The sequence below is a fragment of the Drosophila mojavensis genome, unplaced genomic scaffold (genome assembly GCF_018153725.1).
Source record: "Drosophila mojavensis isolate 15081-1352.22 unplaced genomic scaffold, ASM1815372v1 contig_36, whole genome shotgun sequence".
In the NCBI taxonomy this organism is placed as follows: Eukaryota; Metazoa; Arthropoda; class Insecta; order Diptera; family Drosophilidae; genus Drosophila; species Drosophila mojavensis.
The window spans coordinates 2,787,868-2,815,723 of NW_025318858.1; the positions used below are offsets into that span (position 1 = coordinate 2,787,868).

A 27,856-nucleotide genomic window follows, 5' to 3' on the forward strand; every position below is an offset into this window, starting at 1 on the left:
TTTGTTACACGAACATGTTCGCCGAGTCTGCCTACTAACTATGCGAACATTTTCACGAACATGTTCGCGAACGTCATTTTGAAACAAATTTTGGACTGTGAACATGCCAGCGGAAGAAAACAAAATCGAGCTTAGTGGCAATGAATGTTTATTTAAAACAAAAGAAAGCACCTGACTTTGAGCTTCTTTTTATTTTTTCCAGTTCCCGCCTGTATGAAGCGTGAAGACAATTTACTTTTGCTCTGACGACATTAATTGTGGCGTTTTCTTCGAAAGCTTTATATTTTAATCATAATTTGTCCCATGATTTGTCGCGCAACTTTTTATTTGGATAGTTTTTGCTTTTATTTTGCCACAAAGCCTGCTCATTTTGAAAACAATCAAGAAATTATCGGTTCATTTTGGCCTATGTTGACTGTCCGAAATATTTCTAGAAATCATGTTCGTGCGAATACTCGAATCCATTGTCGAACATACTCGCACGAACACCCGTAAGATAGAAACATTTCTATTTTTATGCGAACACAAACGGCGAACAAAATGTTCGTACGAACACTCCTATCTACATTCGAATATTTGACGAACACAACATGTTCGTGTAACAAATTCGTCTGTGGATAGCCTCCTTAACAGTGCCAAACTTCATCATTACATGTATATTTTATAAATAAAAAAATATATGTATGTACATACATACATATATTAAATATTTTATGGAGTAATACTTAGGTACTCTTAGGTATTTAGGTACTGCTTAAGAGTTCCTACAAGGAGAGAACTGGAGCTTGTGTAGAACTAATATTTCTTTCTCTCTCTCTGTCTCTCTCATGGGCCTCGTTATGCGAACTTATTTATTTACCAAGTGTAATTTTCATATACCATTGCAATAAAGGAACAGTCAGAGTAAGTTTGAAGCCATTTCCTGATTTTTAAATTAAGCTTAGAAACTAAATAAAATTATTAATAAGTATGTAAATGGAATGACTTGTTGAAATAAGTTAGTTGAGTTTATCAACTTGTTCGTACTATATGTATATATTTTGTACGATTCATTTGGCTTACATATATATTAAATATATATTATATTAAATACATATTTTATATCAAGAAAAACAAATAATCGAAAGAGTTTAAGAAACTGGAAATAATAAAAAATTCAGCTCCTTGTATAGCTTATAGCATATCAGCTTAGCGCTGAGCACAGATAACGCTTATCAACGTATAAATATATATATTACTTAGATCGTTACTACGAAAACGTCTATCATACCAGACTGACTCTTTGGAGTACCAGTTACAAAGATAATATGACGCGGCCTTGTCATCTTGACGGTGCAAATGAGTGTTTGAGCAAAGAGAAAGAGACAAGAACCTTAGCTATCTTTCTCTCTCCTCCTTTGTCTGGTGTCTGCCGATACTACTTCCATAAAAAGCCATTGAACAGCGCACTGTTCATTCAGTTGAGATCAAGTCCTCAGGCAAACATGAGCCGAACTAAACTTCAGTTGGCTGCTTACGCAATTATACTCCTCGTGTTGTCCTGCCGGCCAACAGATGGCGCCAACATCTTGGGCCTCTTCAGCACGTTCAGTCCATCCCATTTGGTGGTGCACATGGCGATGATGCGAACCTTGGCCGATCGCGGACACAACGTGACCATTGTCTCGGCCATGAAGCCAAAGCTAGCGCCACATGAGAACATTACACTGATCATGGCACCCTTCAGTGAAGAGACCTTGGCGGAAGTTAATCAGTTCATGGAGAGCTCGACCAAGGACAAGGTATCGATGATTGCCACCATCTACAGAATGCTGATGAAAACGGCCGTAATGCTGGACTCTCAATATAAATTCCTATTGCATCCCAATGTGCGGGCCATTTACGAGCGGCCGCAAACGAAATTTGATCTGTTGTTTCTCGGCTTCATCTTCAATGATTACCAGCTGGGCGTGGCAGCCAAACTGGGCATACCCGCTGTCATCAGCTGGGTGGGCGTGCCATTCATGCATATCGACGACGAGGTGGGCAACATCTACGATCCGGCCTATGTTCCCAATTTTAATGTGTGCGTGGATAGCAGTCAACGTGCCATGAACTTTGGCCAGCGCCTGAAGAACTACTTCACCTGGGTAATCCTGAAGAGCAGCGCCATCATCTTGGATAGGCGCATGGTAAACTATTACAAGTGAGTAACCTTCCACTGATCCCATAGAGCAACAAAACTGAACTGAACTGACTCGTCTCTCCTTCAGCCGTGCCTTTGGAGCGGATCTGCAGATGCCCAGCTACTGGGAGGTTAGGCGGAATATCTCGTTGCTCTTCTACAATTATCACTCGCACAGCGAGGGTCCAATCCGACCCACTGTGCCTCAGTCCATAGAAGTTGGTGGCGTGCAGAATAAGGAGCAGCCAGATCCATTGCCCAGCGAGCTGGCTGAGTTCTTGGATAATGCCAAAGACGGCGCCATCTTCTTCAGCCTGGGCACCAATGTCAAGAGCGGCTACTTTCCGCCCCATGTGATGGAGACCTTCTTCAAGGTACTCTCCAGCCTGCCGCTGCGCGTCATCTGGAAGTGGGATGATCTGCAGCATACGCCAGGCAATGCCTCGAACATCTACTATCACAACTGGCTGCCACAGGACGACATCCTGGCCCATCCCAACACCAAGCTGTTCATTACACACGCCGGCAAGGGCGGCATTGCCGAGGCTCAGTACCATGGTGTGCCCATGGTGGCTATGCCGATCTTCGGCGATCAGCCCAGCAATGCGGACAACATGGTCTCCGCCGGCTTCGGACTGAGTGTGGACTGGACCACGCTCACGGAGGCTTCGCTGGCGCAGACCCTCAACGAGGTGCTGCAGAATTCCTCATATCGTGAGAAGGTGCGTAGCTTTTCGGCTCTCTATCGCGATCGACCGCTCACCGCACGCCAATCGGTTGTCTATTGGACGGAGTATGTGTTGAGGCACAAGGGCGCCCACCACCTGCAGAATCCTGCATTGCATCTCGACTTTGTCGCCCGCCACAATCTTGACCTCTATGCCTGTCTACTAATCCTACTCGCAGTCTCTGTGACTATTTTAAAACTGCTGCTGCGGTGTATTTGGCAAACACTGCGACCACTCGCACCCTCTAAAGACAAGGTCAAGACACAATAGACGCAGCTACATCTTGTTAATTCAACCGAATTAATCGACAGCACTCATTACGCATAACCATCAAATTGGCCATTTAAATACGCACAAATATATATACATATATATATATATATATATATATATATGTATATATAGTTATATTCGTGTGTATATAAGCAGCGCCATATAAGTATCAACAAGTTGCGAATACTTGTATTGACTATTAATAGGCGCTGATTGTCCATTCAACGGCCTCTCTGCCGCTCTTAGTTTACAGTTACACTGTTCGAAATGTCTTAGTAAGAAAGTATTCGTTTCATAGAAACATTATGAACTATTTTTTCCACGGGACTTTCACATATATTATGTTATATATATTTATATATTCTGTTTTAGGAAATGAAATTGTATTGAAGTGCATTTATTAGTCTAAATATAAAAGTTAATAAAAAAAAATAAAATAAATACAAAAAATTACTTCTATACAGATTTTTTTTTTAATTTTTCTCAGATTTCATAGACTTTAATAAAAGAAATAAATATTTAACGAAAAACTAAGTGAGATAATAACTAAATAGATGAATAAATAATTAAAATTTCTTTTATGATTATTAAATCTAAAAATCAATAAGTAAAGAAATATGCAACAAATAAGTAATTAATTACAAATATATACACAAAATTAAATTATATTGCTATAATAAATGAATTAGTACAAAAATCAATCAAAAATAAATATATAAACTGTTTATTGGAAAAGTAATCGATAAAGAAATAATTTAATAATAGCTATAAGATGTGTATAGCTATAATATAAATAAATATATTTATAGTCTTATAGCCTTATAGTCACGTATATCGAGAAATAAATTATCCCATAATTCAATTCTCTCTATCAAATATCAAAAAAAAAAAAAAAAAAAAAAAAAAAATATATATATATATATATATATATATATATACATATAAATTAATATTTAAAGCTAAACTCCGTAGCAATTTCTTTCTGTGTATCCTTTCCGTTGACTTATATATATATATTTTTACTCAAAGATTTACTTCTATCCTTCAGATAAGAATTATACGTGTTTACGTTAGGTGAACACATAGAGACAATATCAATTATTGTTTACAATTCATGTAAATAAGGTATTTTATTTTTGTACAGTGCAAGTTTTCCCCCATTAACTGCGTGACTCGCATCTGTTCAACTGATTCTCGCCCAGCTCTCAGTGTCGCCGTTGCCATCGGAACGAGCAAAACGAACGCGAATTCACGCGATTTTCATTCTGGTTTGTTTTTTCTTTAGTTTTTAAATACGAATTCCCTAATTGCCAATTTGTAGTTGTTGTTTTTCTCTCAATTTATATATAAAACTATGTTTGTGCCGGACAAGTTATGCATATAAATGATATATGTATGTACATATATACAATCGACTTAGAACATTAACCTATCGTGCTCTCTAATCAAAGATCAATTGCGGAATGCAGTCCGTTAACATTGCATTCTCTGAGTCAGATAAAATAATTGCCATTAAGAGAGCCGACAATTTCATAATTTTCCACTTGTATTTCTCTTAATATGACGTGTGCATTTTATGTTTATGTGATAACGTTAAGCAATGGGTTACATATCACAATTCAGGACAGGTAGCTAGCAACCGATTGTCGTTAATACCCTGGCGTGCACTCAAATGAAGAATGTCTACAAAATAGGGTATTATGATGCAGTGCTCATTTATGTAACAGCAAATGTATGAATTCCAAAAATTATCGTATATCATTCGTTTGATATTGAAACTGACCAAGCATATGTATTGAAATTCATATGTATTTACAGATAAGCTCTCAGGAATTAGTTTTTGATGAAAAATATGTTATAGAAAGATGGTAAACAAATTCATGTACTAATAAAATTCCTCAAACATGACAACTATAGTAAAATATACTGTTTATATTATCGATAACGTTTTAAAGTTTGAAAAGTAATGATACAGGTCACATCCGTTGTAATGTAGCTAAATTACATTTCTATTTAAATAGAATCGATAACCTATATAGGTTATTTAAAATCGATAAAAATCGATAACCCACGCAAGTTTCTAAAACCCACCACAAAATTACAAATTGATCAATATGTATTCTAGTGAGCGCAAGTAACAATAATTGTATCAAACGATGACTCCTCAAAATGGTCAAAACCCAAAGATCTATTTCATTAATATGTAGGACAATATTTACCGATATATATCAATGCATAAGTGGAGGGTATTTAAAATTATATTTATTTAACTTAAAAGTAGGGTATTTGATAGTCTGGTTAAATCTCCACCTCCCTTATCAATTGTTCCGACTTATGTATAACATTTACAGTGCGGACAATAACAATAACGTGGCCGGCGATTCAAGAGCGCTTATCAGCAGGCATCGAGGCTTATCAGACGGCCGTCGGTCTTTATATAAAGGAATGCAGTCAAGGCACACTATTTAGTTTGTTAAAGAACGCATTGTCCGCAAGACTTCAACATGGGTCGATCACTGCTGTCCGGCACATTTGTGTGCCTCCTGCTTGGATTCTTTGTGCTGCAGTCGGCCAGAGTCGAGGGCGCCAACATATTGGGCGTCTTCACCAGCCACAGTCCATCACATTTCATAATCAACATGTCGATTATGAAGGCCCTGGCGGAGGATGGACACAATGTGACCGTGGTATCGGGCACTCCTCCAAAAGTGACCCACAAGAGCATCAAGCACATCGTTATCCCGCTGAGTGCAGCCGAGGAGAAGGAGTTGAACGACGGCATGAGCTCCTTGGCCAAAGAGAAGCCGTCGGTATTTACAACGTTCAGGAATATATTCGGTTCGCTGTCTATGCTCATCTATAAGCAAGTAGATGTCCTGGAGGACACACGATTCACCGATCTCTACAAGAACAAAGACAATAAATTCGATGCAGTTATTGTTGGTTTCTTCTTCAACAACTATCAGGTGGGACTGGGTAGCCTCTTCAATTGTCCCATTATTCTGACTTGGACTGGGCCGCCGATGATGCAAATCGACAGAAATATCGGTAATCCCGAATTGATTTCGTCAGTGCCCTCCATGCATGTAGCCGTGGCTCCAGGCCGAGCGATGAACTTTAAGGAGCGTCTGGCCAATTTCGGTGGCACCATGTTCTTCCGTCTTTTTGCCTTCTACTTGGAGATACTGAATGACAAGTTTTATGAGTAAGTATTTAAAAATTATTTTCTTATGTACATTATATCTATAATTGATCAATTTCTAGTCGTCTATGGGGTAACATTCCGTCCATGATGACCTATGAGCAGGCCAAGCAGAACATTTCACTGGCTTTTTGCAGCAGTCACGGCATAAGCGAGGGACCCATTAGACCCAATGTGCCGGCGCTTGTGGAGATTGGTGGCATACAGATTAAGGATAAGCGAGATCCGCTGCCCGAGGATATTCAGCAGTTTTTAGATGGGGCCAAGCATGGCGCGATTCTCTTCAGTCTGGGCAGTAATCTGAAAGGCGATCACATTGATCCACAGATAATCAAAAAGATATTCAAAGTGCTCGCTGGGCTGAAGCAGCGTGTGATCTGGAAGTGGGATGATCTGGACAAGTTGCCTGGCAAATCGGCAAATATACTCTTCAAGAAGTGGATGCCACAGGACGACATTCTTGCCCACCCCAACATTAAGCTTTTCATCACGCATGCAGGCAAAGGAGGCGTCACCGAGTCCCAGTACCATGGCAAGCCCATGCTAGCTCTTCCAGTGTTCGCCGATCAGCCAGGAAATGCTGATAAACTGGTGGAATCGGGTTATGGCTTGAAGCTCGATTTGCTGACCCTAGAGGTGGACGAATTCAAGGATGCAATCAAGGAGCTGCTGAGCAATCCCACCTACACCAATAAGATTCAACATTTCTCAAAGATCTACCGCGATCGTCCAATGTCGGCTCGCGATTCGGTTATCTACTGGGTTAACTATGTCCTTCGTCATCACGGAGCCGCCCATATGCAGAGTCCCCTAGTCAAAATGGGCTACATTGCTACCCACAATATTGACTTGTACCTACTACTGGCAGCGATACTCTTGGTTATCGTTCTGATAAGCAAAGCTGTGCTGAGGTTCGTATGGAGCAAGTGTTGTGGCGGCAGAGCCACGAAGCAAAAGTCTTCACAAAAAACAAAGGTCAAGAAGCACTAGCATATTATTAGTATTGTAAATAAGACGAATTATGAACTACGATTTTATATAAATTGCTATATGTAGATAAACGACAATAAAAATCGATGTAAATATGACGAACTGGAAAGGTTTTTATATGGTTGATAAGATATTTGAAAAATACACAAGTGGTTCCTGAACACGCTAATCTCAACATGTGTGGTTCGTGTCTTTGTTAAACAATTGTCAATCGTAAAAAACTTATTAAACTTTCATTTAATTTAAAAATGAGTGGTCTAAAATGAAGCTCTATGAATCTGTATATGGAAATTCATTTTTATAGTCTTACATGAAACTTAAACTTATGAATTTAGTCCAGATAGTAGTGGGGAGTACCCCTTAGCATTAAATATATATTTTCATATGTTTGTATTTACAATAAACTTTAGGATCGTATTTGCTCTTCAGCTTCAGCTTTTCGTTCAGTAGATGGAACTGTTGGGGCTGGCTTATCAGTTGCCAGAAACTTTTGCAAGCTTTCTGCCGTCACAAGTCCACTGTCGTCCGCATAATGCATGAGATCACAAATGATGGGCGATTCTACGACTAGAATATACTGGCATGTCTTCGGCTCCAACAAGTACATGGAGACCGCTGTGCCACTGGAGGTGACTGGAGTGCAAGTTAGCTTAACGTCCACCTCGCGTGGCAGACCGCTGCGATCGCAGTGTGTGCCCTTCTCATAGTGATGCCATATGGATGAAGTGAAGCCTGGACGACGTGCACCTTTATCGGGATTCGAGCTGGCCCACAAGCGATGCGATTCCTCAGAGAAATAGCCCAAAAACAATTCGACTTCGCTATTTTTATCCTTATGGAATTGACGCACATGCCGGCCATAACAGAATTCGTACTTCCACCAGCCGGTGCCCTGCAGGGAAGAGGGATAAGTACATGAAGATACTGTGGATGTTTTGAGTTACTTACTCCAGTTAGACAATTCTTGCCGGAAATGAATTCCTTGATGGGTGTCAGATCATTCAAAGGCGGTGGAGTTGTGCCTTGTGCGGATCGCGAAATCAAGTGTTGATATTCATTTTCCACATCAATATCACTATTTGCCATTAGCTCCAATATGATTTTATCCACATCTCCGCTGTACTTGAATGTAACCATATCGCCATCTGTCTTGGACCACAGCTTGGCTGGTGCTTTGCTCTCCTTCGACACAAGCAAATCGTTTTCGCTCTCCTCCCATTCGCTCAGCTCTTGGCGGAGCATACTAATTGGTTTATGTGGCTCCGTTTGTGAATTGAAGCACTTGATGGATATCTCTTTGGTCTCCTCAGCATGAAAAGCAGGTATAGCACAAAGCGATGAGGTCAAAATAATAGCTTCATAGTTGCACGATGAGGTCTCCTTGAGTGAATAGATATCATCCTTTCCATGTGGATAGCAGACGTAGCGCACCATTGTCGTCCTCGGCGCATCAATAATATCACACATTGTTCCATCGGTGAACTCCATTTCAAAATATGGATATCTTGTATTATCGATCTTCAACGTCTTATACTTTGGCTTGCCATCGGCTTTACGTTCCAGCTCCCAGGTCTTTTTAGCCAGCTCAGTTTTCTCTTCGCTCCATTTGCCCAAATAGTATTCCTGGAACTTCACATTTTTGCCTTCGCGCTCTTCGTGATACTGACGCACATGATGGCCATGGCAGATCTCATAAGACCAATAGGCTTCAATTCGGAATGAGCAAGTGGCTGCCGAGAAAATTGGCTGCAGAAGCGCAATAGGAGCTATATGAGAAGGTATTTTAATTTAACTATGAGTCTGCTAATGAAAAAATGGGTGTCATACTTACACAGCTCTGGCTGGTCAGCTCTCTCCTCCTCCTTGGGCGTCTCCAGCTCTGGTATTAGACACTCGTATTTTTCCTTCTCTTGTGTATAAAAAGTACGCAACTGACTGCCCAACTCCTTTAATGCATGTAAAACCCCATTATTATTTATATTACTGCAATAACACTTTATTTTCACCTACCGGATCACTTAATAAATTAGGCACTTCGAAATCTATTTTGTAGAGCACGGAATCATCAAAGTCTTTGGCATCGTGCGCTGCTGTTACAGCGACCAGCAGTAAGAGCAGCAGCATTTTACGGTTCATTGTCTTGTCTTTTTTTGTGCTACAATTTATTTTCTTTTCAAATTTATTTTGTTTTGGATTTTTACAATTTTATTGTCATTGCAGGCGCAAATTACACGTCGTCTAGAAAAAACAAAACATATGACTTTGTCAGCTGATGTGAGAATGTTATTTGTTCACGCTTTGCAGTGAATGGCAAAAAGTGTGTACATGTTACATTTTTTCCAATATGAAATAGTTTTGAATTTGGCGGCTCAGATAAGCGGAATGTTCGTTCTTAAATACGATTCAAAAGTGGGGGAAGAATTATTCTTTTATGTAGGTGAATTATTAACATTAATTTAATTATTGTTGTATAAATTGATTTAATTATATGGCATAGTGGTAATTGAAATCGCCAACTCAATTTTTTCCCGGGATTTGTAAAATATTAAGGCTTACAGCGAACTCAAACGATATTCGATTGTGCAAATAGATGAATATTCTAATATTTCTATATTTGGTTTTAAATTGTTTTTATTTCATTAATATTTTAAAATAGTTGTCCTAAGTGCTTGTTGCATCATCTGTTGTATCGCTGTTCCCCGTTGACCAGCCCGTTTCCTCTTTATGACCATGATCCACTGGCATTTTATCGATGGCATCCAGTATGAATTTCAGTGAATGAGCTGTACGTGGTAGCCAATCCATAATACGCGAAGTGGACTTAGTTTGAGTACTTGGTTCGCTGTCGTCCACAAAATCATCATCGCCGCCCGTCATCGAGCGTCCGGCACCCAGATAATCCTGATAATCGTAATCGCTGGTCAATGGATTTACTTTCGAGTAGTAAATGGCAGCGAATGTGGAATAGATGATAAGAAGTGCCGTGCCCACCTGCGAATTGAGAGAGTAATATTATTGAGGTTCTCCATATCAATTCTCAATCTTACCTGAAAGGCGGCCCAGAATTTGTAGGAACCTTCGGTGATGACGAAATCATAGTAGCCCTTCAGTGGATCACCCTTGATGTAACGCCCCTCACCCACATCCGTGCTGGCTGCCTCCGGCTCCCGCTTGTGTCGCATGCCGCGCTCCGAGCTCTCTTGAGCAGCATCCGCAGTGGCATTGGCCTTGACAGCATTTACGATTGCAACTGAAGTAGTTGTTGCCTCCTCCGCCTCATCGGAGTTGCTGCTGCTGCTACTGGTGCTCGTCGATGTTGTCGTTGTCGTTGTCTTAGCCTTTTTGTTCTGATTTGGCTTTGCAGCCTTATTGCCATTTCCACGCTGTGGTTTCTTGGAATTGATTCTGGATTTATTCGCTTGCTGCTGTTGCTGTTGCTGTTGCTGGCGCAGACGTTGCTTCTCCTGCCGCTCCTTCTTCAGCTTTTCGCTGCTCTGCTGATGCCGCTCAGCAACCGAGCTCCAGGCGCTTATCACTGCCTGATAGAGATCCCACATTTGTTTCAGTGTCTTCAAGAACGTGACCAGCGATGATTCCGTGGATACTGGCGCATAGGCGACGGCGTGGGCAGGCGGAGCGCTCACGGCCTGCTTGGAGACTGGCTGCTCCTGGGGGCGCGGCTGAAAGCCCATCGGATAGTCATACACTTCATCGTAGGCGGCATAGGGCGGGCTGCATTTGCAATGAATCAAGATTAAGCTTGGACTTAGCCAATAGAAACGCAGTTTCTTCTTTTTCTTACCGATTGCCTGCTGGCTGCAACTTGCGATTGTTGCTGCCAGGTGGCGCCGTTGTCTGGGTGGCATATTGCCAATGCGCGTAGTAGGAATCGTTGGGTCTGCCCTGGGCCGCTCTGCCCTCGCCTGTCTCCTCCGCCGAGTCAAATTGCTCTCCGCCATATTCGTCCGCCGCATCGTAGCTGGAGTCCATCTCGTATGATCTGCCCTGCGGTGGTCCAAACGAGTCTATGCGCTCGGCCATAGCCGGCGGTGCATCCTCCTCTTTCACAACCACCGCCTGCTGCTCCTCATAGTAGTTGTTACTCCTGCCAGTTGCAGTAGTCCGACTGGCATTCATGGCATCCCTCGCTATGCGCCCCACAGTGGCTGCAACTGCACCGTCCGATGCGTTTGTGGCTGCTCCAAACTTCGACCACAGACGTCGCACAAGGAAAACGTCACCCGACTGGGCTCGATTCGCTTCCAGCAGAGCAACGCCCATTAGGGTCACCGCAAAGAGCAGCGCGGCTACGATCAGAGTCCATATACCCGGCACGCACTTTCGTTGCTTCTTCATTGACATATCGGTGTATTCCAGCATTCTATATATGTGTATATTTTATAGAACTGTTGCTTATTCCTAATCCGCGCCAGCTGCCGTTCGGCTGGGTGTCCACACGTTAACTAAATGCAGAACTTGAAGCGAGTTGCCACAAAAACTCAAATCCAATTCCAATAATCTAGTAAGATTTTCAATATATATGAATGTGTGTGTGTAAGATTGGTGCTAATGCAAGAGAAATGTGGGTACTACCGCTGGTATCAGTATCTAGAACATCTACGTCTCGACGCAGCCTCGTTGAAAGGTGTTAATCCGTGCGCCGCGCGTATTGCCTAGTATTGGGGCACTGCTCCAATTTCAATTTAACGGTTCATTCGGCAACGAGTGCTACATCAATTATCATCTCATACATGCACACACATATGAGTGTGTGTGTGTATATCTATACATGTGTATGTATATATCGATACGTTCATTTATGCATAATCTTCACTTGTTTACCTCGAAATTCATTTTCGCGGTGAAAGTGCGCAACATGATTTCCGCCCTAGACTCTCGCCCTTTGCTGTCTCCTCGAAGTGTGGCCCTAAAGAAGATCTCAATTCTGAAGATTGAATCGAGTATTGTCTGGCAATATTATTGACCAGATGCCAGCCCTCAGTTGTGGCCCGCTTCTGGCGTGTGGCACGCGTATTATCACATTCTATATCAGATTTTACACGGATAAACATATAAACATGAATATATATGAGTATGAGTAGGGGCATACTTCATAGAGAGCGTGGCTCCTTCATTAATGCCAAAGAAAGAAATCTGTCAAAGCTGACAATGAAGATGTTACGGTCAAATTTACTCCTATGGCATCTATTAATAGAGCTGATACAGCTTAATACGTATAATCAAATTGAATGGAAACTGAAATACTTAAATATGAAACCACAATCATTTCTTATATATTTTTCTAAAGCGACATTTGCGCTTAGAGTGAAAAGTAATACGTAATAATAGAAAAACTTCAAATGTATAAATGTACTTATATTCATTACATTCAGAACTTTACAACATTACATAAAGAACTTTACATTTTGTAGATTAGATTGTTTCAAGAGCAAGTTAGTTTCCTTTAGCTGGAAGCACTCGATATCAGACACCCTAAGCCCTATGTCAAGCGATTGCTGCCAAGACTCAATATTATCTTACGACAAATAAAAGTATTCGTATAAACTATAAAGTAAAAAGAGTTCAAACTTGTTGAGTATCTTAAAAAGAAGGAAGATAAAACAATTTCATTTAAAATAAAACCACAATTTATTTTGCACATTAAAGCACTCAAAATGTCAATTGCCAATAGTTCCACCGATTAGGTGTAAACCAGTTTTTATGACCTTTTCAATTATTTACAATCTACGCATAAAACTTTCCTAAAAATCAACCAAAACAAACGCGTTCAAGGTGGAATCTTTAGAAACGATTCGTAACTTTGTAACAGCGTAGTAAAAAAAATTTTTTTTCTGAACAATTGCAAACACACCTGATAATGATGTTCACAATGATGATGACTAACTAGAAGAAACACCTGATAACCAGCGAGGTCTTGTTTGTTGTTTTTTTTTTTTTTTCTTTTTGTTTACCAAATATCAACAACTGCGCAGTAAGAAACCGGCAAATCGAGAGAAAAAGCCGGCAAAGAAATTCGAGTAGCATTAGAGTGGACCAGTTTTTCATACATTTTTATATGAAATAGTTTGTTGTTGAATCGCGTAAAACACTTAAAATAGCTAAATAATGATTTATTGAATAGTTACAATGAATTAAATATGTTCTTTACTTCAACTTTACATTAAGTATTAAATTGTCAATTTAAAAGACTTGGGGGTGTCAGCTTCTGCTATGCAATGAATTACTATTATAATTCTATTAAATCGACAAATTCAAACAATAGTTTTCAAATAAAATAACTATCATATTTTTAGAAATGATAAATGTTTATTAAAGCGTATGAAATTCATTGATCTGAAAATATGTATAGCCATATACTCTCTAAGTGGCTCTGCATTTAGAAGTCATATACATAAATATTAAATTTTATTATAATTATTCTAAATCAACTAAATTTAAAGCAATATTAAAAACATTTATTATCGATGACAAGCTATTATTTTTAGCCAAAGGCCCGCTTCTCACTTTCTCCCCCAGAGCCTTTCACTTTTTCGTCAACATTTTTAGTATAATTAAAATTCGATTTGATTAAATTTACTTATATAAATATACATATATATAACATTTAGTTTTTGCACGCCGCCTTCTTGTTGTTGTTGTTCGTGTTGACAAGTTTAGTTAGAATCTTTCTGGAGTGGCCGGAGGGATCGAAGTGATTGGTGTGCTCGCTGGCTTCCTTCTTGGTGCGCTGCTTGCCGCTGTGCCCCGAGAACATGTGTTTGTCGTGATCATAATTGTAGTGTTCATATTGATCGCAGCTTGCCTCAGACATGTTGATTTAATTTCAATATAAATCTGGAATTCGATTAAAGAGTTTTTGCTTTTACGCTAGGTATGTGTCTTTGCGGTTTGAGCTCTGTAATCACAATGATTGTGACTACGTAATGCAGTGTATCAAGAAAGCTTTGAACAACAGCTCGAGTGCTCTACCATGCCTCCATTTGGTTCTCTTTCCATTGCTCTCCCAAAGCTTTTTAGCAGTGCGCAATATTTTCGTTGACTCTTCGAGTATATATAGAGTAGCTTATGCGTTGGCGTATATGTAATCTGATTGACTAAATGTTTTAATACCAAATATACTGGTTTTAGCTTTTATGGTCATTTAGGAGGAATAGGATTAGGGACAGTGATCAAGACGTTAATGAGAAATATCAACTAATTTGGAGTTTCATATATATGCACATGTAGATAATGGAAAACAGTACACTAGTCTTCCATTGGAACATCCATATAGGACTCATTTTAGCTGATACTGTAAGAGCAGCCCGTGTATTCTGTTAGAGCTATTAATTAATGAAATATTTAAGCTACTTAAGTAAAGCATAACCTATTGATAAATAAAACAATTTACATATATGACTTAATTATACTCATATTAATCCCTCATAGAAGTTGCCCCGTTAGTTTCACGTTTCTCCTAGCTAATAGTTTCCTTAGGCAGCAAAGTCTTCAAGCGCTTCACGGTTGGCGTTGTCACATTTGACTCTATTTTGCGACGTAGTGAGCCCGTCGCCTTGGACTCCTTTACACTGCCCCTAAGCATAGCATCGAGGGGCGGTAATGCAAAATCATCTGGCATCTTGTTTTCGAACGAGCTATCCACTGTTTCCGACAGTTCCAGCTGCACCGCCCGCTCCGTATGGACACGCTGCACGTGCTCCTTCATTTTGTCCGATCGATGGCTGCTAAAGCCGCAGAGCTGACACTTGTAGCGGTTGAGGCCGCCCTCTGTGTGCTTGAGGGCGTGTCGCTTTAGGTTCTTGCTTTGGCTAAACTTGCAGCCACAAACCTCGCAAATGAAATCTCGTCCCTGTTTGTGTGTCTCGATGTGCAGCTTCATGTTCTCCTTGCGATTCGCTCGATGCTTGCAGCCAGGCACCGTGCAGGCAAAGAACTCGCCAGTATGCAGAAGCTTGTGACTCTTTAAGGCCTTCATGTGCGTCGTGCTGTAGCCGCAGACATCGCAGAGCATTTGCTTTTCGGGATTGTGCACCAACATGTGGTTGCTCAGACCCTGCTTCCACTTGAAGGCCTTGCCGCAATGCGAGCAAACATGCGGCGTTTCCGTTGTATGTTTCGGTTGATGGATAAGCAGAGCGGCCCGCGTGCTGAAGCGATTATCGCACTGCAGGCAGAAGAAGGGCTTTCGAAGATCGGAGCCATGGCGACGCAGGTGTGAGTCATATTCTCGCCAATCCAGAAAGCCAACTTCGCAGAGCGAACAGGTGAGGTGGGACGGTTCGCAGCTGGTCATGTGATCAATCATCTTTTGCACCTGATAACATTTAAAGTCGCAACCAATGCAATAGTTGATTTTGCTGCTTGACTTAACGGCACGTGGATTCTTAAGCTACAATTGAGAAGAAAGTGTGATGGAATTGCTTAAAGAAGAAAAATCAGCGCTTTTTTACCTTGAAATAGCTTTGTTGATTTTCAAAGACCACATCTGCTTTGTTAGCTGGCTGCACAGCATCCTCCACATCGCCCGGTTTTGCGGCAGTTGGCTCCACTCCCACATTATCATCGGTGCTTTGCTCTATTTGATACAAATTCAACAACTCGGTTACAGAAAGTATTTTCGCCAACTCGCGAAAGTGCGCTTCATGCTCCTTGGAAACGGAGACAATGTCCTCATAGAAAAAGTCCACGATGGTGTGCAGGCACACGGTGCAGTTAAAGTTGCGTATTGTGACTTTTAGTGGATTTTGAATAGAGAACTGCTGTTGCTTCTGCTGATTGAGGCCAATGAGCTGACTTTGAGCAGCAACCACGCAAAAATGCACGCTGCATGTGCAGGACACATCATCCGAATCCAGCTCTAGCTGCAAATCACAAAACTGTCCTGTCCTACGTTGATTATTTAGGTAATTGGACACCTTGGAATGCAGTGGCTGATGTAAAGTTGGCTGAATGATAGGCGTTTGCAACATTGCATTTAACTTTGCTCAAATCCAAAATGTAAACAATTATAACGTTGGTAAACAAGTCGGCAAACAGCTGTTTGACATTCACATGCAAACGTTTGAATGCGAACCATTCACAGGAAATGCGCGCGTTAAAAGAACTCATAACGGGACCGGCTTGATAAAGCTGTACGTTAAGTTTAAAACGAATTTTTATATTTTTCGTAAGATCTTATGCAGCTGTAGTAAAATTGTATTGTATTTTATGTTTACATAATAGCAATACATTACGAGCTATTAATATTAAAACCTTAATATTAAAATCTCATTATAGTCAAATTGAATTAGCTGACTAGATTATTTACAATTCTCAGAATGCTCCTAATGAAATTGCTGAGTAATATAAAATATTTCTATATTACATTAATTAATTGAATATTATACAGCAGCTGATATACTGCTTGGCCGGCAGGAACAACCTTATCATTTGTTTACCGCATTGATAAGAGACTTGAAGCGTTGGTGGAAGCTTCGACAGAGCTGCGATCTGTCTGACCAGTCGTGCCTTGCACAGCAAAACGAACGAACGTTTAAAGTGATAGACAAAGCTAAAGCAGCAGCAATATAAACATATATATAATAGAGAGGTCTTTTATACTATAATAGCTGCAGAAATACAAAATGGAAAGGTATCATATAGTAACTAGTTTCTGCATTCACTTTAACAGTGCATCGTTTTTATAGTATTTGGCAGGAGTGCCAGTCATTCCTAAAGACTCTACTCTGTTTCATTGTGGCCCTTATGTTGCTGCCACTGCTGCTGCTTTCGTTTGTGTGTAAGTATTCCATTTAGCATGAAGCCTTTCCGATCAGATACAGATCAAACAGGCCGGCTATAAATAAACGAGGCATGGGTTGATTAACCGCTCCATTCACCCAAAGGATGAGATGGTTCTGCTCTATTCGCTTAATGGGATACGCTTCAGTAGCTAGCCTGCCAGTGATAAGGTTTACTACTCTGACGGTCGATGAGGGGGCTCGCTAGAGGGGCGGGGGCGGGTACATCAGCATACGCCACTGATAAGCTTTGTTTATAAATAATACCTGTTGCACCTTTTGTAGTACCCAGACGAGCGACCACGCTGAACCTTGACCAAATGAATTACTCATTAAAAATTTTACCAAGACGATAAGACGAAACGTAGCTGAAATATTATAGCAATATGATTTATATCTCTCTTTGACAGGTGCGCATTTCACCAATGAGCTTGTGAATTACCTGCTTAGCATCAAGTATCCCAATTTGACCATCTGCAAGTCCAAGAAGATACGCACCTTGATTGATACGCCCAAGAATGCGGGCATCTTTCACTTCCTGCTCCAGGTGGAGGGAGTCTGTGACTATGAGAGAATTAAGCGCGCCTACGCCTTGCAGCTGACTGAGCTCAAGGATAAGATGGGCATGATCAAGTTTCCGAAACTGAGGCAGAAGCTGGTCACCTGCTGGGGTCACTATGCCTGGGTCAACGACAGCAGGTGGGTGCAGTGTGTGGCTGAGACAGCTCAGAGAGTCTAACTATGCCTTGCTTGCAGTGGCTTCAACATCAACAATCACGTGCTGCTCAGCACGCACAGATACCGCGGACGTCCGGTCAACGAGTCAAACATTCAGGATTATGTCAGCGAGCTGGCCGCGAAGTATATACCCTCGGACTTGCCCCAGTGGCAGGTGACCGTCATACCCAATGCGGATCAGGAGCAGCCCTATTATATACTGATTAAAGTGCATCACTTGATCATTGCCGAGGAGGACGACCTGCACGTGAGCGAAATGCTGCTGCTGCAGGACAACGAACGTAAATCGTTTGTTGGCCTCCAGGACGGTCTGACCCGGACGACGAATACCAAGCAGCTCTCGCACTTTGTGCGTCAGCCGGAGCACATCAGCAAGCTGCTGAATCATGTGCAGCATCTGATTAGCTGCCGCTGGCAACAGTTCATCTATGAGTTCGAGTCGCTGGACACGCCTGATGGCGTTAAGGCCCATCCGGATGCACGTAATCTCAGTCAGCTGATCTCACTGCTGCTCATCGTGCTGGTCAATGTGGCCTTGGGCTATTGGCGCACCCGGGCAATGCGTCGCAAATGGCAGCGACGCGCGACGGGTTTTCGAGCTGACTTGGGTGTAGTGCAGACGCTTTATGTGCTACTCCAGCATGAGCTGGAGCAGCGCAATCTTAGCTGGGCCGTGGCTCGCTCGGCTCTGCTTTACAGTTTGCAGCCGGTTCACATAGTGAAGACCTGGACACGTTTTCTCTGGCAGCAGTTGCTGCATCATTTCATCCTACTGCCCTATCACATGTACTGTGAGTTGTTGGCACTGCGCGACGTGCTGCTCCGTGGCCAGACACCGTATACCAGTACCTATTGCGCTCGCCTGTATTTGTATGTGCCACTGTTGCTGTATGCCCAGCTGGAGCTCTGCAAGATCTGTTATGAGCTGTTCAAGGCTCCCAGGAATATCTATGATGTTCTTTTCGTGCAGCCCACCAAGGAGTTGAACATCCTACATAAGAAATCTTATGCAGGCCGCAAAATTGTTTCCTTCAGCCGATCGATAGATGGCGCTTTACTACGCGAACGTCATCAGCATTTGTTTGGCCAGGAGCTGCGTGAGTCTGACTTTAGCTTAGCCTGCTTAGCAGGCGCTGTTTACGACTACTTCAACACCTTCTCAGACAGAGTGGCTGTGCCTAAGCTTCTGAACACAACATGTCGCACTATATCCAAGGGTTATTTCACCGATCGCTGTGCGGATAAATCGGAACACATTGGAGGCGTGGTCTTCCTGCAACTGCCATTGGGTCCACCGGATGCCGTCAAAGCTCATCAGCTGCACGAAATTGTGGAGCGCATTCGCAAGCAGCAGATAATGTTATACTTGGCTTCCATTGGGCAGACCAAGTACAGTCTGCTTACGGCGTTGCTGCCCCATGTCCTAACCAAGATCTTCATTAACTTCTTCTCGTATAACTTTCCTGTTACCATCACGGAGATCTATGGCACAGCAGACACCCAGTTCCAGGCAGCATGGGGGCAGCGTGTGCAGGATGTATTACTGTTTCGACCACCCCAATCGAAGACTTGTCTATCCTTGAATCTGCATCGATTCGGCGACAAGTATAGGTTGGCAATTATGGCTGACACGCATTTGGCTCCGGATCACACGCTACTCACACGATCCTTTGAACGTTACATGGAAACGGTGACATTATAATAGTCTATTATTATGCCAATAAAATATATTTAAATATATCTACCTACATCAAATAAATTTATACATGAAAAGTCTACCGTCGTTTAAAACTTTGAAAAAGCGCGCACTCAATACTATTCACACAAAACTGTCGTTGTTGTCGCTCTTGTTCAGACAGTCACACAAAATGAGCACATACTATTGTGAATATCATTTTAGTTTGACATCGAAAGTTGTCGTTTTTTTTTTTTTTTTTTAAATTTGTTGTGTATTGCTCTAAATGGAATCTCTTTTATTTTTATTTTATGTAAACAGACGAGTGTAAATTGAAACAAAGAACACCATCTAGTGAAGCCCATCGTTAAATGGAAGTTAACACCTCGCCAATGCAAACAGAAAGTTAACTCAGAGTAAAATATGGAATCCGTTGCTCAATGAGCTTCAGTCGCTCATTGAAGCCGGGTCTGGAAGGTTGCGAATGCGGTAAATCAACGGTATTTGTTTCTTTTTGTTTTCAAGACTGAGCGAGATAACCAACGGGGTCAAAAACAAATTGCTTTGATTTTTTACACGCGACTCTTAATTAGCTCAACTCAGCAAGCTTCAATTAGCATTGAAATAATTGGCAATTCCAATTATTAATCAATTCAAATACAAAACATAAACAACAAGCAGCTCGCCAATTATAGATCTAGTTAGAAGTTCCGTACGTTAGTTTCAACAACCACAACAACAACAACGATTCACGCAATGTATTGTTCTTTGTTCCCGGTGCTTCGTTCCGCTTGCCATATCAAGAAATATCATCTAATCAAAGCTAGTTACAATTTCTCTGAGCTTGCAATAGACAAAGTGAGACAATAGGTAGAGTTCACAGCAAAAAATAATATGCGAGTAGCTGTTTAAATTCACAAAACATCCGGCTTATGCAAAATAATAATAATAATAATAATAAATAACAAAACAATACAGTTAAATTAAAATTCGATTTCGTTCATTTGTTTATAGCTGATTCTCTCGCTACAATTTGTTTACAGAGCTATTAGTTCTTATATGGTAATATAGTCATATTATAGTAATATATATGTACACACGTAGACACCTCGGAGGTTTCCAGCGAGCGCCGCGTTCGCCTTCCAATAAGAACGCTACGCAAGCTCGACGCAAACGGTTGATCTTCGTAATCTGATTGCTCGGCAGGCAAGACGAATCGACTCGCACTCGGACTCGGACTCGTACTTGATTTTAAGTGTCGCTGATTAAGCTTAAACGCAATCAACTTGAATCATTTATAATTCGAGGAGCGAGCGAGATGAGACAATTGCAATTGGTGTTCATTTTGGCGCTCTGCATCTGTCCGGCAATATGGGCGCAGCAGCTGGATACATTGGCTCCAGACTCTGGCCCGGATGGACGGCAGCTGAAATTGTGGCTTACGATCAGCGCCCGGAAGCGTTTCGTGGAGATCAGCTGGAAGAATGCGCCGGCCCGGGATGGCGATCAAGTCTTGTTAACAATACAGGATCCGCACACATTTGAGCTGCAATCTGTGCCCACGGGCACGCCGCTGGCAGGATTTGCGAAGAGTAGAAACAGTGACAGCGAGAGCGAGAGTGAGGAGAGCAGCGGTTCAGGCACAGACCAGGTGGCCTTTGTGCCAATTCATGGCTACACAACGCCTGGAACGGTGGCCAAGGCAGACGTTATTCCAATGCGACAGCAATGGGGGTCTAATGGTGGCAACAATCAAATTGTGGCCGCCATCAAGCCCAGCCAATCGGCCCAGTGGTTCACAACGGGCGTACCCTTTGATTATGCTCTGTCCCGGAATGTGACCACGCATAGCGACTGCTATGGCTATTGGGCTAGCTACATCGATGACCATGGACGTATTCTCGCCAAGACCTGTATTCGTGCTCATCCACGCTGGATGACAAACTGGCACAGTGGGCTGGGTGATCTGCGTCTGCGCGATCTCTTCATACCAGGCACACACGACTCCGGCTCTTACAGACCCAATTTCGATCCACTGTTGCGCGAGAGTCTGGTCACCAAGTATGCTCTAACCCAGGACGATGATATACGGGGCCAGCTGCTGCATGGAGCACGCTATCTGGACATACGTGTCGGCTTCTATCGTCCCAGCGAGGAGAAGTTCTTCATCTATCATGGCATCACTAAGCAACGACCACTCAAAGAGGTCATTCAGCAGGTCAAGGACTTTGTCCAAGAAACTAATGAGATCGTTATCTTTGGCCTCAAAGAGTTTCCCGTGGGTAAGGCTTACGCTCCATAGATCTAAGTGAAATTGGAATTCGATATGCTTTCATACGTCTCGGATAGGTTTTGGCAAGAATCTGGCCGTCCATCATCTGCTAGTTGCCTATTTGCGAGAGCAGTTTGGAGATTTCATCGTCCACCCATCGCTCACCTGGCATGCCACACTGCGCGACATCTGGAAGCGGCAGCAGAATGTAATATTGGCCTACGACAAAAGTGAGGTCGTGCAGCAGTATCCGGATCTGCTCTTTAGTGGCGTGGATCAGCGATGGGGCAATGTGCAGTCGTGGCCGCGTCTCGAACGGCATTTGCGCTACATCAACGACTTCGATGTGTCGTAAGTGTAGAGAAAGCTGCTCCAAGAGGAGTAATAACTATTTTCTCTTTTCTTATATAGCCGCTTCTCGAGTCGTCCTGTGGTGGACATGGCGGAGCTAACTCCAGAAACCTGGGACGTTATACTAGATAAGCATGGTGGCTTACGCAAAATGGCAGACAATGTGAATTGGCGCATCTCGCAGCTATACCGAGACGAGCTTGGGGAACATGCGAACATTGTAGCTGCAGACTTTATACGTGGCACTACGCTCGTCGAGACGGCCTTGGAAATGAACCGGAAAAAGATGGGTCATTAGCAAATGTGCCGCTAAAGCGCACTCTAAATATTTATAAAAAAATCCATTTCAGTTTAAAGTTCAGTTTACATTCACAATAATAACACATTTATAAATTTCATTCGAATAAGCCAATTATTTGAAGCTTGACAAAGATTTGTATACATTTAGTGCAGGTGTAGTAATACTTATAGCTAAATTCATTTTCATTTTCAGTTTCCCTAAACGTGTCACAACTGAGGCAATAATATATATGTCTATACATATGTATCTATATATGATTTATGTATAAATAGCTGTTTATATATGTAAGCTGTGTGAGAAACTTTCTTGCGACTGCCATCACTTGAATAAATATAAAAATAATACAAAAATTTAACTATAGCTAGCGACGGATTTGCAATTTAAATTTTGAGGAATGATAATAATGTCTATGCGAAAATATCATACAAAAAGTTTTGGCATACAATTAAAAAGCCCTTGGCTGGAGCTCAATATCTTTGCTTTGTGTGGTTAAATAAATGCGTAGAGCATATCGGCCTACTTTAGCGATTCGTTTGACTCTATTATGGTTGTATTGAAGATGGCACGGCACAGCTCGACCACGGCATTCGATAGACGGCCGTAGCAGCGCGGCTTTTGCTTCCAGGCAATGCAAACATAGTAGAAGGGAATGCCGGCCAAGGTGATGGCAATGCCAATGAGTAGGTTGGCGGGCTCCTTAAAGTTGGGTAACAGCACCAAAGTCACGCAAATGGTCATAAAAATGATTGGCAATGCCAAATGCACCTTGATGGGACGAGGCAGATCCGGCCTGAAGAGAGAAATACGTTTGTTTACTTACATACGTTTTAATAGATTTGTGTATTGAACTTACTTCTTGTGCCGCAGCCACAGCATGCCTGCTATGCTGGCTACAACAGAGAGCCACAACACAGAGCTAAAGTAGTTAATCAGCTCGTAGACGTTCTCGGTAAGCAGCATGAGCAACGACATCAAGCACTATATAGAAGGTTACAGAAGGTTACTCAATAGTCTCTCAACTGTTCAAGTTAACGCTTGACTCACTGTAAATATCAACGATGGTATTGGCGTCTGCTGCTTGACATGGAATAGCTGAAAGAACTTGGGCAGATGACCCTCCTGGGCGCCAGTGGCGAACAGACGGGCCGAGGTGAAGAGCACACCATTCACACCGCCAAATGTGCTCAATGCCACAAAAATTGGCACCATAAAGGCCAATGGGCCAAACACCTTGTTGCCAAAGGTCACAGCCACCGCTAGAGAGCTCAACATCTCCGGCTTGGAGACAACGGCAAAATATGCTAGATTAACCAGCACATAAATTCCCGTAACCAGCGGCATCGCTATCCAAATGGCGCGTGGCAAATTTCTATAAATATACAAAATACATTTGAGATTTGAGAAACCTTCAACGTGCCTCAGAAAACACTTGGCTTCTAGACTCAAGCAGTTTTCGTTGAGCACTTAAATTGATTGCTCTGCTGTGCTGCTCTATTTTGTCCCGCTCTGTTCAAATTGAATTCATTAGGGGTAAAAAGCAAAACTTGGGCGCAACAGATAGCCAGCCAGCCCAGCAACCAACCACACCATCACACACATTCACACACCACCACCCACTCACTCACACATGCGTATACACACAGCCTCAAGGACGCTCAACAAGTGGGCGCAGGCAACTTGTTGCTGACGCAGATGGCAAATAGGACAAAGTCATTTGTCTTGCTGACAGGCCCTATTTCATGTCAGTCAGGCACCCTGCCATCCCCCTTTGATTCATTCGCTTATTTAATCACTCCCGCACCCACATACTCATTTAGACGCCCATTCAAAACTTGCTTTTGTTATCTAGAGGATTCTCACTTGTACGGATCCTGCAGCTCTTCAGTGACAAAGTTCAAATAGTTCCAGCCGCCAAAGGCAAACAAACCGGAGTAGAAAGCATAGCCAATATTTCGAGCACTGTAAGTGCCCTCCCAAGGATTCGAGAAGTTACGCAACTCTCCAGTGGCCATAACATAGAGACCAGCGAGTATTATCATAATGAGTGCCAAGAGCTTGCCAACCGTAAAGATATCCTGCACTTTCATCGACACTTTGACGGACAGACAGTTGATAGCAGTGAGGAGGCCTGCAATATACATTTAAATAGATAACATCTTATATTGCTGAATTAAATAGATATAAAGCTTCAATTGATTTACGTACATAGACAAACGGCAGCCAGTAGCTTCACGGCATTCTGAGGCGGATCACAGTCCTCAAAGAATGGCTTGGCAGCGTAATGGGCAAAAGTGAGAGCAACTATTGTCTAAAAAAGGAAGATAATTAATATATTATATTTGTATTATAAATGTATAGTACAATCCAATTCATATTTCATACCTTTCTTTTTTCTTTTATTATCATTAATCTATTAATTTAATGATTTTTTAAAATTACTTATCATTTTCAGAGATTGAAGTGATTGTAATGAGAGCAAAATACTTCTGGAGTACTTAAATTCATATTTCTGGTCTATGCTGTTATTATTCAAGGTACAGTACTTACTATTCAGCAAGAAATGATTTCTTTACTTATTTCTCTATTACCATATTACATAGAGATTTCTCAATATTGCAACTGCGCTTGCATCACGCTGGTTATTCAAGTTATTTGGTGGAAAAACTTGCATTGTTTCTCGTTTCACAAACGATTCAGTGAAAACATTTCTCACATTTCCTCGAATCAACTACTAATTGCGAGCAATTGTGGTCGAAGGTTGGGCTTTAAATCAATTTGTTTATACAATGCAATCAATAAAATATCATAAACTAATAACAATCAAATAATTTAGATTTTATTGGTTGGCAATCAAGCATTGAAATCAAATCAACTCAAATCAACTCACCTGGGTGGTAGGCCTGATAATGAGCAGAGCGATCCATAGACGTAGAAAGCCGACAAGTGGGCCAAATGCGACCAATAGATAGGCATAATCTCCCCCGGATCTGGTAATGCTAGTGCCCAGCTCTGCATAGCAAAGAGCGCCGATCGTTGAAAGAATGCCGCAGGCGGACCATATCAAAAGTGAACTTCCGACGGATCTGAATGCAATGAGAAGCGCAGAGAAGAGTGGTTAGGGGAAACTGCGTGAATATAATGTCCAAACAATAGGCGCCAAGTGGTTAAAGTGGCTCTACAAATAAAGCAAAACTTTGCTGTCTCTCATTCTCTCTCTTTCTTTCCGTTGTCTGCCTCTCCTCTGTGTGTGAATCGATGTGAGTGAGTGTTTATTTTGGGGCAATCTTGTAATTGTAGCACAGACTTCTCGAATACTTTTGTGGCTGATGCAACAATTGACAGCGATTTCGCGATGCCGACAAAATACCACAAAGCTAAACTAAATGTTCTCAAGGGTGTGCGCAGGCAACAACAAGGCTTAATTACCTATAGTTGAGCCTCACCCACTCTTCAAGAGGGAGACAGTGTGAGCGAGATGGAGAGAGCGAGTGATTGGCTTGCAATTCAGCCCAATTGAGCCGGCAGAAAGAAATGTTCCAATTTACAAAATAAATTATACGCCATTGACCTATGGCTCGTTCACTCGTGAACTTGTCTAATGAACTTGCAAAAGTTCGAGATGCAATAATTAATATCTCTTCTACGAGCATCGACCTTGATGCAAATCAAAATGATATGCTATATATGCAATACATCTCATCTTTAATCTTAACTATTTCAGTGTATTTTAAGTTCAAATTATAAGCAAGCTCTACTTACTCCGTATAGTAGAACACTCCGGTGGGTGCTATAAATATGCCCGACCCAATAATAGTGCCCACTATAATAGCCACTCCATTGATTAGAGTTAGTTTGCGTTTCAGCACTATCTTCTCGCCTTCGCCCTCTTCAACGACTTTCTTTGGCTCTGCTGAATGCCCATTGGCAGCGGGCTCCACTAAACTGGTGGATACCCCATTCGCATATCGCTCGGGCATTATAATAGAGTGTTTGCCTTTGTACGATTGCGGCCTATAAAATCAGTTCAAATATTCCTGTATACCCTTTGAGGTTTTTTCCAATGAATTATTCTCCCGCGGGCGCTGGCATTGCCACTTGAAAATAAAATTTATTTCTAATATATTTTTAATATATGTATGTAGATGAATATATTTTTAGAGCATTTTGCTCATATTTATTATAAAAAAAAGTTTATATATATAAATATATTTTTTCAAGATATAGGTATATGATATTTAAATATATCAAGAAATGTGTATTTGAAGATTTATATAAATTTGAAATACCTATTAAAATCAGAAATATAAGAATATCAATATAGATGGGCTTGAAATTAAATTATATTCCTTCTTAATGTTTTTTTTATCTATTTTAAAATATATTTTTATATTCACAATAAGCTCGTTATAAGATAAGATAGGTCTACAAAAATGATTGCATTCAAAGCACCCGCAATATCAACTGTTTTTATGTGAATCCCAATTTAAAATTAGCTTTTATGAAAGAAAGAAGTAATTTGGAGATATCAGACAACCAAAATCGTCATTTTTATCTACAGTTCTAATTATCATATTGTTTGGCTCCAAATTAACGTTTCGATTGATAAGTGAGAGTGTTATAAATCGTGACGTTGTCTATTTTCAATTCAGATATCGTAAACCTGTTAAGCAGCCGTTAGCCTTGTCAGCATGTTGCAATTGAAAAGCTGAGAAAACCGCAAGCGTTTTCCAAAAAAGTTTGACGCCACACACACTAAACATTACTAGCTACTAGCTAGTAGAGTGTATTCAACTATTATTTGCAATAATTCGAAGTCCGAACGTTGAAAAAACTTGTTCACAAATTAATAGAGGGCAATGCACGAACGCTCGCGTGCCAAATTCTTAACGATTTCGTCATATAGTCGCGTGGCAGTCGTTCTTTTTTTTTTTTTTTTGTGCTTCATTTGCAGTTTTTATGAATATAGGGTAAATATTGTTTATCTGCCGTTAGTGAAAACAATCGCACTCTTTTTTTTACTGCACATTTGTTGACACTTGATAATAATTTTTCGCATTACCATAAATTGTAGGATTAAAGCGCAACAGATCAACAAAGCAACTCGAGCAACGCGTTGAAACTGTTTTGCTGACCAAAAAGCGTTTGCCATGGCGACCCGAGACCGGCATTTTAGCAATTTAAGGTGAGAGCAGCAGCGGAGATGGACGCGTGACACGCACGAGTATATAACAAAATATTGATTATTATATCTGCTGTTTGTATTGTTAGTCGAACAAGAACAATTTAATGAAAATAATGTATTACTAAAAAATTATATTTTTTAAAACTTTTGAAAAAATCTTCTTTACAATCATTTATGTTA

The 27,856-nt window shown here is 41.3% G+C and overlaps 9 protein-coding genes across 13 annotated transcripts; 4 read left to right on the forward strand and 5 right to left on the reverse strand.

Annotated features, from left to right (window-relative positions):
• The first annotated feature begins 1,435 nt into the window (after nucleotides 1–1,435).
• Nucleotides 1,436–3,257, forward strand: LOC6575818 (UDP-glucosyltransferase 2). The gene is made up of 2 exons (XM_032729199.2): nucleotides 1,436–2,185; nucleotides 2,253–3,257. The coding sequence occupies exons 1-2, from the start codon at nucleotides 1,485–1,487 to the stop codon at nucleotides 3,160–3,162; spliced, it is 1,611 nt and encodes a 536-aa protein (XP_032585090.1). The 5' UTR covers nucleotides 1,436–1,484; the 3' UTR covers nucleotides 3,163–3,257.
• Nucleotides 3,258–4,335: 1,078 nt separating this feature from the next.
• On the forward strand, nucleotides 4,336–7,459 carry LOC6575819 (UDP-glycosyltransferase UGT4). The gene is made up of 3 exons (XM_002001787.4): nucleotides 4,336–4,433; nucleotides 5,517–6,370; nucleotides 6,430–7,459. The coding sequence occupies exons 2-3, from the start codon at nucleotides 5,670–5,672 to the stop codon at nucleotides 7,355–7,357; spliced, it is 1,629 nt and encodes a 542-aa protein (XP_002001823.1). The 5' UTR covers nucleotides 4,336–4,433; nucleotides 5,517–5,669; the 3' UTR covers nucleotides 7,358–7,459.
• Nucleotides 7,460–7,634: 175 nt separating this feature from the next.
• LOC6575820 (endoplasmic reticulum lectin 1) lies at nucleotides 7,635–9,622 on the reverse strand. The gene is made up of 4 exons (XM_002001788.4): nucleotides 9,368–9,622; nucleotides 9,189–9,303; nucleotides 8,306–9,123; nucleotides 7,635–8,249 (listed from the first exon to the last, which is right to left on the reverse strand). Exons 1-4 carry the CDS (start codon nucleotides 9,491–9,493, stop codon nucleotides 7,764–7,766), a joined length of 1,545 nt encoding a protein of 514 aa, XP_002001824.1. The 5' UTR covers nucleotides 9,494–9,622; the 3' UTR covers nucleotides 7,635–7,763.
• A 343-nt stretch (nucleotides 9,623–9,965) lies between these two features.
• On the reverse strand, nucleotides 9,966–12,474 carry LOC6575821. The gene is made up of 4 exons (XM_002001789.4): nucleotides 11,951–12,474; nucleotides 11,160–11,876; nucleotides 10,405–11,089; nucleotides 9,966–10,348 (listed from the first exon to the last, which is right to left on the reverse strand). The coding sequence occupies exons 2-4, from the start codon at nucleotides 11,735–11,737 to the stop codon at nucleotides 10,019–10,021; spliced, it is 1,593 nt and encodes a 530-aa protein (XP_002001825.3). The 5' UTR covers nucleotides 11,738–11,876; nucleotides 11,951–12,474; the 3' UTR covers nucleotides 9,966–10,018.
• Nucleotides 12,475–13,770: 1,296 nt separating this feature from the next.
• On the reverse strand, nucleotides 13,771–14,299 carry LOC6575822 (nuclear protein 1). The gene has a single exon (XM_002001790.4). It carries the CDS (start codon nucleotides 14,187–14,189, stop codon nucleotides 13,983–13,985), a length of 207 nt encoding a protein of 68 aa, XP_002001826.1. The 5' UTR covers nucleotides 14,190–14,299; the 3' UTR covers nucleotides 13,771–13,982.
• Nucleotides 14,300–14,454: 155 nt separating this feature from the next.
• On the reverse strand, nucleotides 14,455–16,421 carry LOC6575823 (zinc finger protein Xfin). Its single transcript, XM_002001791.4, has 2 exons — nucleotides 15,829–16,421; nucleotides 14,455–15,767 (listed from the first exon to the last, which is right to left on the reverse strand). Exons 1-2 carry the CDS (start codon nucleotides 16,345–16,347, stop codon nucleotides 14,835–14,837), a joined length of 1,452 nt encoding a protein of 483 aa, XP_002001827.1. The 5' UTR covers nucleotides 16,348–16,421; the 3' UTR covers nucleotides 14,455–14,834.
• Nucleotides 16,422–16,874: 453 nt separating this feature from the next.
• Nucleotides 16,875–19,635, forward strand: LOC6575824. Its single transcript, XM_002001792.4, has 4 exons — nucleotides 16,875–17,009; nucleotides 17,065–17,156; nucleotides 17,568–17,856; nucleotides 17,914–19,635. The coding sequence occupies exons 1-4, from the start codon at nucleotides 17,002–17,004 to the stop codon at nucleotides 19,595–19,597; spliced, it is 2,073 nt and encodes a 690-aa protein (XP_002001828.2). The 5' UTR covers nucleotides 16,875–17,001; the 3' UTR covers nucleotides 19,598–19,635.
• Nucleotides 19,636–19,828: 193 nt separating this feature from the next.
• On the forward strand, nucleotides 19,829–22,591 carry LOC6575825 (PI-PLC X domain-containing protein 1). 4 transcript variants are annotated; one of them, XM_044008969.1, is made up of 4 exons: nucleotides 19,829–20,070; nucleotides 20,585–21,852; nucleotides 21,920–22,193; nucleotides 22,254–22,591. In XM_044008969.1, the coding sequence occupies exons 2-4, from the start codon at nucleotides 20,889–20,891 to the stop codon at nucleotides 22,489–22,491; spliced, it is 1,476 nt and encodes a 491-aa protein (XP_043864904.1). In that variant the 5' UTR covers nucleotides 19,829–20,070; nucleotides 20,585–20,888; the 3' UTR covers nucleotides 22,492–22,591. The 4 variants fall into 4 exon arrangements, with proteins under 4 accessions (XP_043864904.1, XP_043864903.1, XP_043864906.1 ...); XM_044008968.1 differs by having other exon boundaries at nucleotides 20,675–21,852; XM_044008971.1 differs by having other exon boundaries at nucleotides 20,777–21,852.
• Nucleotides 22,544–27,658, reverse strand: LOC6575826 (large neutral amino acids transporter small subunit 1). 2 transcript variants are annotated; one of them, XM_002001794.4, is made up of 8 exons: nucleotides 27,554–27,658; nucleotides 26,254–26,588; nucleotides 25,382–25,577; nucleotides 24,700–24,802; nucleotides 24,355–24,622; nucleotides 23,539–23,863; nucleotides 23,348–23,472; nucleotides 22,544–23,284 (listed from the first exon to the last, which is right to left on the reverse strand). In XM_002001794.4, the coding sequence occupies exons 2-8, from the start codon at nucleotides 26,469–26,471 to the stop codon at nucleotides 23,011–23,013; spliced, it is 1,509 nt and encodes a 502-aa protein (XP_002001830.1). In that variant the 5' UTR covers nucleotides 26,472–26,588; nucleotides 27,554–27,658; the 3' UTR covers nucleotides 22,544–23,010. The 2 variants fall into 2 exon arrangements, with proteins under 2 accessions (XP_002001830.1, XP_015020332.1); XM_015164846.3 differs by having other exon boundaries at nucleotides 26,254–26,608; nucleotides 27,554–27,642.
• Nucleotides 27,659–27,856: the final 198 nt, after the last annotated feature.